Source organism: Sinocyclocheilus rhinocerous, unplaced genomic scaffold (assembly GCF_001515625.1).
Source record: "Sinocyclocheilus rhinocerous isolate Xijiao unplaced genomic scaffold, SAMN03320098_v1.1 scaffold919, whole genome shotgun sequence".
Taxonomy (NCBI): domain Eukaryota; kingdom Metazoa; phylum Chordata; class Actinopteri; order Cypriniformes; family Cyprinidae; genus Sinocyclocheilus; species Sinocyclocheilus rhinocerous.
The window spans coordinates 1,654,102-1,667,087 of NW_015637585.1; the positions used below are offsets into that span (position 1 = coordinate 1,654,102).

The following is a 12,986-nucleotide window of genomic DNA, read 5'->3' on the forward strand; positions in this document are numbered from 1 at the left end:
CATTCTCAGCATTCCTAAATTGAATTGCTGTTATACCACTGTGAGTCTAAATCGAGAACTGGTCTGAATTTCAATAGAAATTAGTTTGAGTCTGAATTGTGCATCTAAATTTGCAAACAGATGTATTTGAATTTGAGTGCAACCATATTGGAGATTTTCTATCTGTTGAAGCTGTTGTGTTTCAGGTTGCTTAAGGCAGATTTCGTACTGATTTTCATATGTACTGAGTCTGTATTGGAGTACAAATCTGTTTAGTTGAGTCTGAATTCAAATGCAAGACCATTAAAGCTTGAATTCAGAACAAATCTGTTTACGTAATTATGAATTAAGAACAAACCTGTGTATGTGAGTCTACACTGAGAACAAACCCATGTGAGTCTGAATTGAAAACCAATCTACATAGAGGAGTCTAAACTGAGAACAAATCTTTGTAGGCGACTGTCAATTGAGAACAAATCTATGTAGGCGAGTCTGAATTTAGAACAAATCTGCGTAGGCGAGGCTGAATTGAGAACAAGTAGTCGTAGGCGAGCTTGAATTGAAAACAAATATTCGTAGGTGGTCCTAAACTGAGAACAAATTTACATAGGCAAGTCTGAACTGAGAAAAAAAGTCTTTTTAAAATTAGTCAGAATTTGATTATGCCATATTTAAGACATTCTACATTTTGGTCTGTTAACATGTTTTTGTGATTCTGAGTTTGAAATTATTTAAATAAGAATTTTTGAGCTTCATAGAGGGAGGACGAGGAGCACACAGAACAAAAAAAAAAAAAAATGTGAGCATCATCTAATAGAAAAGGCTGTTATCATTGTGTAGAAACAGAGGTTATAAGAGCCATGTTGCGCCATCTCATATGTGTGTTCTGGCTGAAATTCTCTTCATACCATTCCACTGATCTGATCTGGTGTCAGAAATATGGCCGAAGCTTTTCCCAGCTTATCCCACCAAAGGAGCTGGCAGTCAGCGTTGATGCCAGACAGCGCCAGAACCCATGCAAGAGCTGATTTTGTTATCTAATTAACAAATGACCAAGAATAATGCCGTGTCATAATAACACGATGCTTTTGAAAGCTATGTGTTTAGATGTTCATTTCTGGAATTAGGGAAGTAATTGAGTTGTAGATCCAGCTGCCGCTGCCACCTGTGTGTGTGTGTGTGTGTGTGTGTTTGTTTTTGTGTGAGCATGTGTGGGTGGTTACCCAGAGATTTGGGATTTTTTCTGACTACAGTCACACAGGGAACATGAGGATTTTAGATGACTTACAATTCTATCTCCCATTGTTCACTGTAATGCCATGAAGTCAGAAAACCCATGACTGGATGGTACTAAAGGATTACAATTCCATGTGTGATGTCCTGTATTTGGATTGGCCTGAGCTGGCCGCAGCTGTTTGCACAGACTGATAGGTTTGTGTATTCATATAAAACTGCCAAGGTGGAAAAGTTCTCTCATCTTTATGACCGCATTGCACATTTGGGTGAGTTTCAGCAAAATGTACCTGTACAAGGCAGCTTGCAGCGACATTCACGTCCCTAGGCCGAGGATTGCTCAGCGTTCTGAGAGAACCCCAGGCCGCTTCCTCCAGAGACAAGGGACAGGATTGAGCTCACACCACACAGCAGGTTGTCCCCACTGGGAAGGCAGATCCAACTCTGCCCTGGAGCTGCAGCAGCTGGGGCATTTCTTGCAGATCCATGGGTACTCTTTACTGGAATCAGTAGGCGCCAACACCAAAATGATCTACAGGTACATATTAGTTTTTACATATTACTTAAAAGCATTTTATATGACATAGGAACATAAGGTTATCCTTAATGTGGTATATCTAGCTTGTGAGAAAGTGTCAAAATTGACTGCAAACAAATGTGGAAAGTGGAAACTTGCTGACTTTTTTTTTTTTTAGACCAACAACATATATTCTTAGCATGTTCTTTGCAAAATGTCACTCTTAAATGATCATGTATAATCCATTACAAATAACGTTTAGAAGCTGTTTGAGCGAGGCAGACATTTATGTACTATATACTATCCTGAACTTACACTACCATTCAAAAGTTTGGGGTCAGTAAGATTTTTGAATGTTTTTGAAAAATGTCTCATGTCCACCAAGGATGCATTTATTTTATTAAAAATGCAGTAATATTATATTATTATACAATTTAAGAAATTACAGTTCTGTTTGAATATACTTCCTTTGAATAACTTTAATATTACTGTCATTTTAAAACATACTTTTTCAGCATGCAATATTCCAGTCTTACATGATGCTTAAGAAATCTTTCTAATATGGTGATTTGGTGCTCAAGAAACATTTCGCATTATTATCAGTTTTGAAAACCATGGTGTGCTGATTAATATTTTTGTTTAAATCAAATGACTTTTTTCCTATATTCTTTTATGAATAAGAGAGTTGAATACCACACTGGATGCTTCAATTTACGTATTAATAATTTCTTTTAAAAAAAATACAAAACCTTAGCAACCCTAAACTTTTGAAAGGTAATGTATTTCCTGAAACCTGTTCTGAATTTATTAATTTCGGCTGTTGTTTATACATTTCCTATAACTTTGTACACTCATATGGATTTAAAAAGTAAGTGCAGAAAAATTAATTGGCTTGTTAGTTCTGTAAGGTGAACTTTTTTCACCTTAAAAAAATCTCTCCTTCAAGAGAAACAAATTAAAGTCACGATGACCTGTTTACTTCAAGGGATAGCTCACCCAAAAATGAAAATTCTGTCATAATTTACTTACCTTCATATTGTTCTAAACCTGTATGGATTTCTCACTTCTGCAGAACCCAAGAGAAGATGTTTTTAAGCAACTTTGGGATCCAAACAACATTAGAGCTTTTTTTTGTGTTCCACAGAAAAAAAAATCTCGTACAGGTTTGGAGCAACATGAGAGTGAGTAAATGATGGTGACATTTTCATTTTTGGGTGAACTATCCCTTTAAAGAAAAGTAAATAGGTAAATTGGTTTGTAGTTGAAAAGTGTTTCAACAGTTATTAAAGTACAAATTATCCAAAAGAATACTTTAGTACAGAAGTAGAATTCGATTACTCAAGTACATCCCTGATTTTATGAATGGCCCATTCAACATTGGTTCATTTTGTAGTCATGTTTTTGAACTGTTATCAACAGTTGGTTAGTAATATTAATTTACTTGCACACTTATTCATCATACAAAATAAATTACACGACCCATAACGGCTTACACAAGAAAATGAACAAATTAAATGAGCCATGGATTCAGTATCTGTTTGAATAAATGAAGCAGTTCGGATTTACAGTAATAGAGTTCACAAAGCAGGAAAAACCAGGCCAAAGTGTTTAACCGAGATTCAAAATATGGAAAACAGGTTTTCAAAAGCATGTTTACTGCTTTTCAGTTACATTCTTGACATGTTTATTGTATATGTAGACACTTTGCATTTTTAGAGCATGTCTTTTGGAATGAAAAGACAAGAACCCATACTGTATAATCAGTGTGTGAAAGCATGTGTCAAAGATCAAAGGTTTTGTTTATGATTAGAAACACCAGTATGAGTCAGCCATCGAAGGAGGGGCTACCGCTGGGTAAAATAAAGCTATTAGCTCTGATTAGCAGCCAGCTTGATCTGCTTTGACTCACACTGTTTTTTTATGCTAATGACTAGCAATACAACTAATCCCATATAACAGCTAGGATTATTCTGAGGGGAAACAGGGAGCGAGATGAGGGTTAGGTACATAGCTGTGCAGAAGGAAAAGGTCATTATGTAGACAAAATGTAAATCTGTTCTTACATAATCCTGTCATATTTGATGTAGAGGTGAAAAGCATACACTCTAAAAAATGCTGGGTTGTTTCAACCCAATGTTGGGTCAAATATGGACTAACCCAACTGTTGGGTTAAAAAGCTAATTTAAAAATGTAACCAAATTTAACCCAACAGTTGGGCTAGTCCATATTTGACCCAGCATTGGGTTGAAACAACCCAGCATTTTTTAGATTGTACATTATCAATTACAGTATAAGGGGTTCTGTACAACTAATTGTCATGGACAGTGACTGAAAAATTCATACTGTGAGTACGTAACATGATGAGGCCATTTACAGCCTATTAATAATGTGTGTCCAACAATCCAAAATAATATTATTTTTATTTTGTTATTCCGCTTTTTGATATTAAAGGCATAGTTCACCCAAAAATGAAAATTCTGTCATCATTATACACCTTCAAGTTGTTCCAAACCTGTTTGCGTTTCTTCTGTTTAACAAAAAAGAAGATCTGAAAAGCTGATGGTCCCCATTGACTTCCAGAGTGTTTTCCCCCCATATTATGGAAAACAAAGTCGGTCATCAACATGATGCTGAGGAAATTATGACAGAAATTTCATTTTTGGGTGAACTATCCCTTTAATACATGATAGCAATTTAACCTTCCTGAATTAAGTCTAATATTCATAATTAATTATTGTTAAAAATATGTTATTACACTCTAAAAAAATGCTGGGTTAAATACATCCCAGCGCTGGGTGAAATATGGACAAACCCAGCAATTGGGTTGTTTTGACCCAGCGGTTGAGTGAAATCTTTAACCCAACCTTCTGGGTAGTAACCCAACCACTGGGTCAAAACAACCCAATAGCTGGGTTTGTCCATATTTTACCCAGCGCTGGGTTGTATTTAACCCAGCATTTTTTAGAGTGTATAATTAAGTTTTTTAATTATTAAGTTTTTCAGGTTAACTCATTCCAGTATATCACACCGATATTAAAAATATTGGCTTTAAATTTGCTTTAATTTTGAACATATTTACTGATACAAATTGCGTTTTTAAAATGCATACATTCTAATTCAAATCTTCAAAACTGTGTACCATCAGAATGACTTTGAAACTGATATTTAAACTTTTTAAAAAAAAACTTACAGTTGAGATTATGACTAGAAACAAAATAGTAAAAATTGCTTAAAAAACTAACATTGACAGTAGCAAATTTACTTTATAATATTAAGTCATATTCAAAATTCTAAATATATTTATATTTTATTAAGTAATTATTCTAATAATTATAATTATTTTTTCCTAATTATAGAATAGATGGGTGCAATGTGTCTGTATTGTTTTGCTCTTAACGTCAGAACAAAAAAAAAATATGCCTTTACCTGTTGAAATGTAGTGAAATAAAGTCTATAATAGGAAAGAACTTTTAAAAAGAGCCAACAGAATTACACATTTTAATATCAGCCAACTAAACTCAGTTCAGAAGGATAAATGGTCCCCCCAGCTCCAGTGCCGATGGTTGTATCTATTACATTTCACTATCTTATAGTGCAGCCCACATCAGATTTAATTGTGTTTTTAAATCAGTGACTTTCTCGACTGTTCTTAGCGAGGAGAAACTTATGAAAATGTTATCTGGGTAAACTAAGACTTTTAAAATGAGGGAGCGATGTCCTCGGAGGGCTCTTGCAAAACCATGTTTGACTAAACTAATTTCCTGTTAGAGCTCTTTATTTGGATGAGAGTGTAATAAAGTGGGTGATCTCTGACTGAGTCTCATTATCAGGGGGACGTTTAGAGAGATCTTTGTCTCAGGGTGCCAGAATAGTTTTTCCATCAGGGGACGCCAAAGTGTGACAGTCTCAGATTAAGCTCTCTTAAATGACACACTTACACTCAGTTAAGACTGTCAGAGAGAGTTGGGCTGTGCAGCTACGGTCCTGGAGGGCCACTGCACTGCAGAGTTTAGCTCCAACACCTTTGTGGGATTTCAGTCCAAGTCTGTTTGCTTTGAGGTCATCTATATGTGTACTTCGGAAAGTTGAATCTTTTTAAATGCAAAAGTCTCAAAAGATGTTTCAGCAAATTGGCCACTTACATTATATTTCTATATAGTCTATATTTGCTCTGACAGCAAAGCCACAGCAGAATCATAACAACATGAAGTACTTTTGTTAATGAACTAATTGTTTGCTGAATTATTTAGTGACACACTGATAAGGACAGTCATGAATCACTGTTCTCGAACGAATTGTTCAAGTGAATGATTTCATTACTCACTCATCAAGGCAGTCACTTATTCGGTTATTGTTTATTTTAACATTATTTATACTATTATATTCTGAGTAACTTTTTTTATATTTTCAGTTTTACTTTTAATTATTTATTTAGTTTTAGTCATTTTGTTATATGCTTTTGTCATTTTGTATTATTTTTTACTTCAATTTTTTTTCTTAATAAAAACATTTTCAGGTTCAATCAGGTTGAGTCTTTAATATCTGAGCGCAATAGTCAGGTCAGATCACATGGTCTTGTTTACGGGCCAGATTCAGACTTTAACTTGATGTCTAGTTTTGAGCTCCTTCACTGAACGGCATGTTTTGTTCAGTCATTGTTATAATCCCACTGCAGCACAAGGATTTTTCGAGGAAAGCAGTGGCACACGTGTGCCAAGTGCATTGTGGGACATTGTGTGACCTGACAGGAGGCTCGTTCACTTCTTTTAGGATGGTGAAGCTCAGCTTTCACATTAATGCTGCATGTTGTGTTTCATTTGACAACCAGATGTCAGTAACATTTACCAGTAACATCGTTCAGGGGTTTAATATATGCTAAAAAAAAATATCAAGACGTCCAATCAATGCTTAACTGTTCCATCACACCCTTTTTCAAGTTTTCACAGTGGACTACATGTGACACTGCGAAATGAGAATGACATCTGCATTATAAATGTATCCAAGCGTATCACGCTCACACATACACACACAGTGTCCCATCCAGATGGATTGTCTTCACTCTCTCTGTTGAGCGCAGCTCTGAGCCGCTGGTGAGAGACTGCAGTTATTTCAGTCTCATTGCAGTCTCTTTCTCCATCTCCCACTCTCTCTCTCTCCTCCCTCCTTAACGTCTCTGATTGAACATCATTCTCATATGGTACGCTTTCATGCCTCCTCTTTCACACTCACTCTCTCTCTCCATATCTGTTAGCTTCTCTTTCACTTACAGCCCCAGTGATCATGCCGCATCCCCCTCTCTCTCTGTCCTCTCCTCTGCCTGTCTGCTTTCGTTTACATATTTCTTCATCAAACTGACTGTTTGCAGTGCCAGCCGAACTGCATTCGCCTGTTTTTGGAAAGAGGACATTTAGATGCGGGACGCTGGGTATTTTTCACCTTGCAGCTCACTCATCTGGACGGCTTTTGGAAGGTCGTCTAGTTCCATCCTGGAGTTTCAGGAATACATCAATCATCCTTTTTGCAGCCCACCAGAGTCTCGGAGTCTGTTGCATAGCTGTGCATCTCCTGCGGTGCACTTGGACTGCTCTTATAGTCTCGGCGAGGAGCGTGGGCTGAAGAAAACCCCCCTCAGCCCGTCATCAGCCAGAGGAGGAACACCGTTGAGGGTCAGCTAAGATCAGTGGAGGGGAAAGCGTGACAAAAGGAGGCAAAACTAAGAGGCAAAGCAGCATCGCACAGGTTAAGAAGAGCATCAAACGGCGGGATCAGCTCCTGTTGGGAAAGAGAGCAAGAGTTTTAGAAAGAGAGAGGCAGGCTTTGATTTGTAAACTAGTGACTATAAACTCTTCAGTATTTGAGAGCCAGTCCAGAACTCCATCCTGATTCTCTTGGACTTCCAGGACAAGCTGTGTCAGTTTTTCCTACTTAAGTTCCTTTGCTGTTAACAGCCATGCAGGTGTCCTTCGCGTGTACGGATCACGGGTTGAAGGCCCCGCGCACCAGCGAGCCCAACAAGCAGAACACGTCGAGTCCGAACACGGCCAGCGCGGCACGGGCACGGTTCCGAACGGTGGCGCTGATCGCCCGGAGCCTGGGCTCCTTTACACAAAGGCACCACATTTCCCTGAAAGAGTCCACTGGAAAACTCACTGGCATGAAGTACAGGTACAGAAAACTTCTGGCAACCACCGAAAATTTGATGATAACATTGTAAAATATCAGTTATGACACAGTTTGAGTGTGTCAATTGAGAATTCTGTTTTAACACTGACAGGTATAGTTTTGATAACTCTGATCTTTGTTATTCTTTTTATTCTCAAAAAGACATGGAAAATGTTTCTATATAAAAATAGCATGGAAGGTCGTCTAGTTCCATCCTGGAGTTTCAGGAATACATCAATCATCCTTTTTGCAGCCCACCAGAGTCTCGGAGTCTGTTGCATAGCTGTGCATCTCCTGCGGTGCACTCGGACTGCTCTTATAGTCTCGGCGAGGAGCGTGGGCTGAAGAAAACCCCCCTCAGCCCGTCATCAGCCAGAGGAGGAACACCGTTGAGGGTCAGCTAAGATCAGTGGAGGGGAAAGCGTGACAAAAGGAGGCAAAACTAAGAGGCAAAGCAGCATCGCACAGGTTAAGAAGAGCATCAAACGGCGGGATCAGCTCCTGTTGGGAAAGAGAGCAAGAGTTTTAGAAAGAGAGAGGCAGGCTTTGATTTGTAAACTAGTGACTATAAACTCTTCAGTATTTGAGAGCCAGTCCAGAACTCCATCCTGATTCTCTTGGACTTCCAGGACAAGCTGTGTCAGTTTTTCCTACTTAAGTTCCTTTGCTGTTAACAGCCATGCAGGTGTCCTTCGCGTGTACGGATCACGGGTTGAAGGCCCCGCGCACCAGCGAGCCCAACAAGCAGAACACGTCGAGTCCGAACACGGCCAGCGCGGCACGGGCACGGTTCCGAACGGTGGCGCTGATCGCCCGGAGCCTGGGCTCCTTTACACAAAGGCACCACATTTCCCTGAAAGAGTCCACTGGAAAACTCACCGGCATGAAGTACAGGTACAGAAAACGTCTGGCAACCACCGAAAACTTGATGATAATGTTGTAAAATATCAGTTCTGACACAGTTTGAGTGAGTCTATTGAGTATTCTGTTTTAACACTGACATGTATAGTTTATAGTTTTGATAACTCTGATCTTTGTTATTCTTTTCATTCTCAAAAAGACATGGAAAAGGTTTCTATGAAAATAACAGTGCTGTGAATGAACTGATTTTACAACTCATTCTAGTAAACTCTCTCCCTGAAATCTTAAAGGGATAGTTCATCCAAAAACTGAAAATCTGTTAATTTACTCACCCTCGTGTCGTTCCAAACCTGTATGCATTTCTTCCTTCTGTAGAACACAAAAACAGATATTTTGAAGAATGTTAATAACCAGCTTCAGTTGACTTCCAGTATTTTTTGTCAGTGGGAACCAAAACGGTTTGGTTATTTAAAATATATTTTTTACATTCCACAAAAGCAAGAAAGTCATGCAAGTTTGGAAGGACGTGAGGATAAGTAAATGATGACAGAATTTTCATTTTTTGGTGTTTAGTTCATGAAAAAGTGTTTTTTGTTTGATGGATAATAATGTGAGTTGGTGGAATGATTGATGATTGATTGATTGTGATTGGCTCCATTAAGTAGATTACTTTTTTGTTACGCGCTCAAAATGAACAGCGGTTTTTTTGTCTTGTGTGTGAAATAGTGAATTGGAGGAAAGGCTGGTGCAGAGAGCTGAAAACATTCGGTGTGTGTGTGTGTGTGTGTGTGTGTGTGTGTGAATTTGAGGGGAAGGTGTGAATGGTTTTTGTGCTGGAAATAATTAATTGCATCTGAGACACAAGTATACCACAAGCATGCAACAGTTATCGCATATCTGCTAGTTTCCATAACGACAGAGAACTGGCGGTTTGCCTGTGCGTTACTCTAATTGGACACATTAGCTGTCGGACAGGGCTCATAATTGGGCAGTAGGGTAAACCTGATCACCCTCGGCTGACGTCCAGCTTCACGCACTCATGTTTGACATTTATTACTTTTCTACACTTTCATTGAATTAATTGTTTGATTAAAAGCTCCGTATCATGAGGAAATTAGCTTGTCCTGATCTTTTGAAATAAGATTTTGCTGTAGTATGAAAACATATGGTCACTTTTAAAACAGATATTATACATATTATAATTCCTGAATAGCAGAAGAACTAATAATAAGATTAAATGCAGGGAAACCTTGTGCTTGTTCCTGGTTGTTTGTATCTCCTGCCGCTATATCCTTTCCGAAGAATTCCAGTGTTAGGAAAGTGTTGCTGAAGTTTATTTTTAACCAGGTCCTTTAGGGTGACCATACGTGCATCTGAGACACAAGTATACCACAAGCATGCAACAGTTATCGCATATCTGCTAGTTTCCATAACGACAGAGAACTGGCGGTTTGCCTGTGCGTTACTCTAATTGGACACATTAGCTGTCGGACAGGGCTCATAATTGGGCAGTAGGGTAAACCTGATCACCCTCGGCTGACGTCCAGCTTCACGCACTCATGTTTGACATTTATTACTTTTCTACACTTTCATTGAATTAATTGTTTGATTAAAAGCTCCGTATCATGAGGAAATTAGCTTGTCCTGATCTTTTGAAATAAGATTTTGCTGTAGTATGAAAACATATGGTCACTTTTAAAACAGATATTATACATATTATAATTCCTGAATAGCAGAAGAACTAATAATAAGATTAAATGCAGGGAAACCTTGTGCTTGTTCCTGGTTGTTTGTATCTCCTGCCGCTATATCCTTTCCGAAGAATTCCAGTGTTAGGAAAGTGTTGCTGAAGTTTATTTTTAACCAGGTCCTTTAGGGTGACCATACGTGCCATTTTCCCAGGACGCGTCCTGGCCCTTGTCAGTTTAGTCTGACCTTAAGAGTTTATGTGGCAGATTTCAGCGAGGATTGTTTTGTGAACATGACACAAGGTAATGCAGGCATTGCAGAGAGGTTGTTACTGAAAGATGGAGCAACACAAACATTTGACCAGTCCTGTGTGCCATGTGCAATGAGCTGTTCATTTTACATGCAAATAGTCTGTTTACATAGTCTTAAAGGGACAGCAGTAAAAAAACAGCCTGTTTAATTTTAAAAGTGAGATATAAGGGTGGAAAATGTTTAGATGTTTTGTGTTTTTGAGAAAGGGTGAGAAAATAGCCATGCAAAATAATGACTTTACAATTATGATTTGGTGCAACATTATTTGCATCATATCATACATATAATTTCTCTCTCTCTCTCTCTCTCTCTCTCTCTCTCTCACACACACACACACATATGTGTGTGTGTGTGTGTGTGTGTATTTGATACCATTATCATATATATGCACACGCACCTTTTTTAAAATAATGTGAATATAAGCATGTTAGAGAAAAGGCTGAGGAGACAATTGAATTTATTACATTATTTTGACTTATTGAAGTCATAATCAAATCAAATGACAAAACAAGACATTTCAAACCTAAGGCTTGCAGGGCACAGCTTCTTGCAGAGAATTCTTATAGGTTGTTTTCACAGGCAAAGTTAACCATGATTAATGGCCCTCTGTTTATCTGTATATGTCGGATGTCCTGGAGAACAAATATCTGTCTCTGTGGTTTAATCATCTGTCACTCACTATGATTTAATATTGCTCTGACAGCGTAGAACCTCTGGTCTTTTTGTAAACATTAAATTTTTGTAGAAGAAGTGCTGCATATTTTAACATCTTTCTGTTGCATCAAAGTGTGTGCCTTTGATTAAGAGTGTCTGTTTGTAGTCAGTGGTCAGAATAATTGAATAAATGTGTGACATGGAAGTAAATGTTTCTGTTCCATCTCTGGGTTTGTTCTACTGCATGTGCTAATGGCAAATATTGAGAAAGTGTACAGGCGATAAATATGTCTAGTGTAGTGTATTTTGCATCATTTACTTATTTTACTTTTCCATTTTATGGAGAAATGATTATGAAGAATCATATACAGAATAATTTTGTTCCTCATTTTATTCGGGTTCGGACTTTATTTGGATTGCATAGCCATAGGAATGTGTGACTACAGTTTTTTTTACAATCGCTATAACAATTTTTTCAATTCCCATAACAATTTTCCTAAACTCTTAACGCACCAATACACCTACAGCACACAATTGGCAAAACAGTTAATTTCATGCTCAAAATCACACATTGTAAACTAAACTCCAACACTAATTTCCAAAATACAATAATACACTAACACAATACACCTTGTCTACCAAAACACTGCAAACATGTCTCAAAATCAAATAATTATTCCAAAACACCAACACATGTTCTCTTCCAACAGGAACATTTAGGCAATAATAGCACAATGTCATAAAAACACTAACATCAGATGGAATTACAGAAACTGCATTATTTTATGGCAGATCTTCCCTTATACAATAGTATATTGTATTGATCATAGATTGTGTTTTGCAGTTTTTTTTTTGAAGCCTCTCTACATTTTTGTTTTGTTGGGTTTGGTAAATGCATGCATTTTGTTTCTTTTGCTGCTGCTGCTGCTGCAAAAAAAAGAATGACCCCATCTTAGAGTAGCTTTATAGAATGTACGGTTTATGAAAAAAAAAGACAGAGACAGAATTACTGAAGTAAAGGCTTTATTTACAACAGGACATTACTGCAAGGTAACAAAAATATGCAATACAGTTGCCATGTGAAAATATAAAATATACAAACATAAAAAGCCACAGAAGAATAAATAAAAAATCTTCTAATCTGCCCGGTCTTCTGCATTCGCCCACATGTTCTCATTCACATCACACCTGATATCTTCTTCTCTGGCAAGGCATCTTTTGGTATGCCTTATCCACCCCTGGCAGTGTTCAGCTGTGATGTCTTGGCATGCTGCATCCATTGCATCCAGGAGGGAAATTTGGTCCTGTGGATGATGGTCAAAATCCTTCCATCTCCAGGCTGAGAAAAACTCCTCAATGAGGTTGAGGAAAGTGGAGTAAGGGACAAGGAAAATGGACATCATTCTCGAATGGGTGTCAAACCAGTCTGTGACTGCAGGGCAATGGTGGAGTGCCACATTGTTCCATGTGATCACATATATTGGCAAGTGGTTTCCCACCCGTCACCTTTCTACCTCTGAGACCAGTCTTTCGTGCAGGTTTTCTAAAATCTCACATTTATGCAGGAGTGCACTTTTCC

General features: G+C 37.9%; 1 protein-coding gene across 3 annotated transcripts in view; it reads left to right on the plus strand.

Annotated features, from left to right (window-relative positions):
• Window positions 1-1,473: 1,473 nt before the first annotated feature.
• Window positions 1,474-12,986, plus strand: part of LOC107749128 (voltage-gated potassium channel subunit beta-1-like) — a 40,691-nt gene continuing 29,178 nt past the window's right edge. Inside the window, exons 1-2 of one of the 3 annotated variants that reach the window (XM_016564221.1) lie at window positions 7,168-7,199; window positions 8,091-8,785. In XM_016564221.1, the coding sequence (XP_016419707.1) occupies window positions 8,571-8,785 (215 nt within the window). In that variant the 5' untranslated portion in view covers window positions 7,168-7,199; window positions 8,091-8,570. Of the gene's footprint in view, window positions 1,751-7,167; window positions 7,200-7,304; window positions 7,895-8,090; window positions 8,786-12,986 lie in introns of those variants that run through there. The other 2 variants (XM_016564220.1, XM_016564222.1) reach the window with 2 other exon arrangements.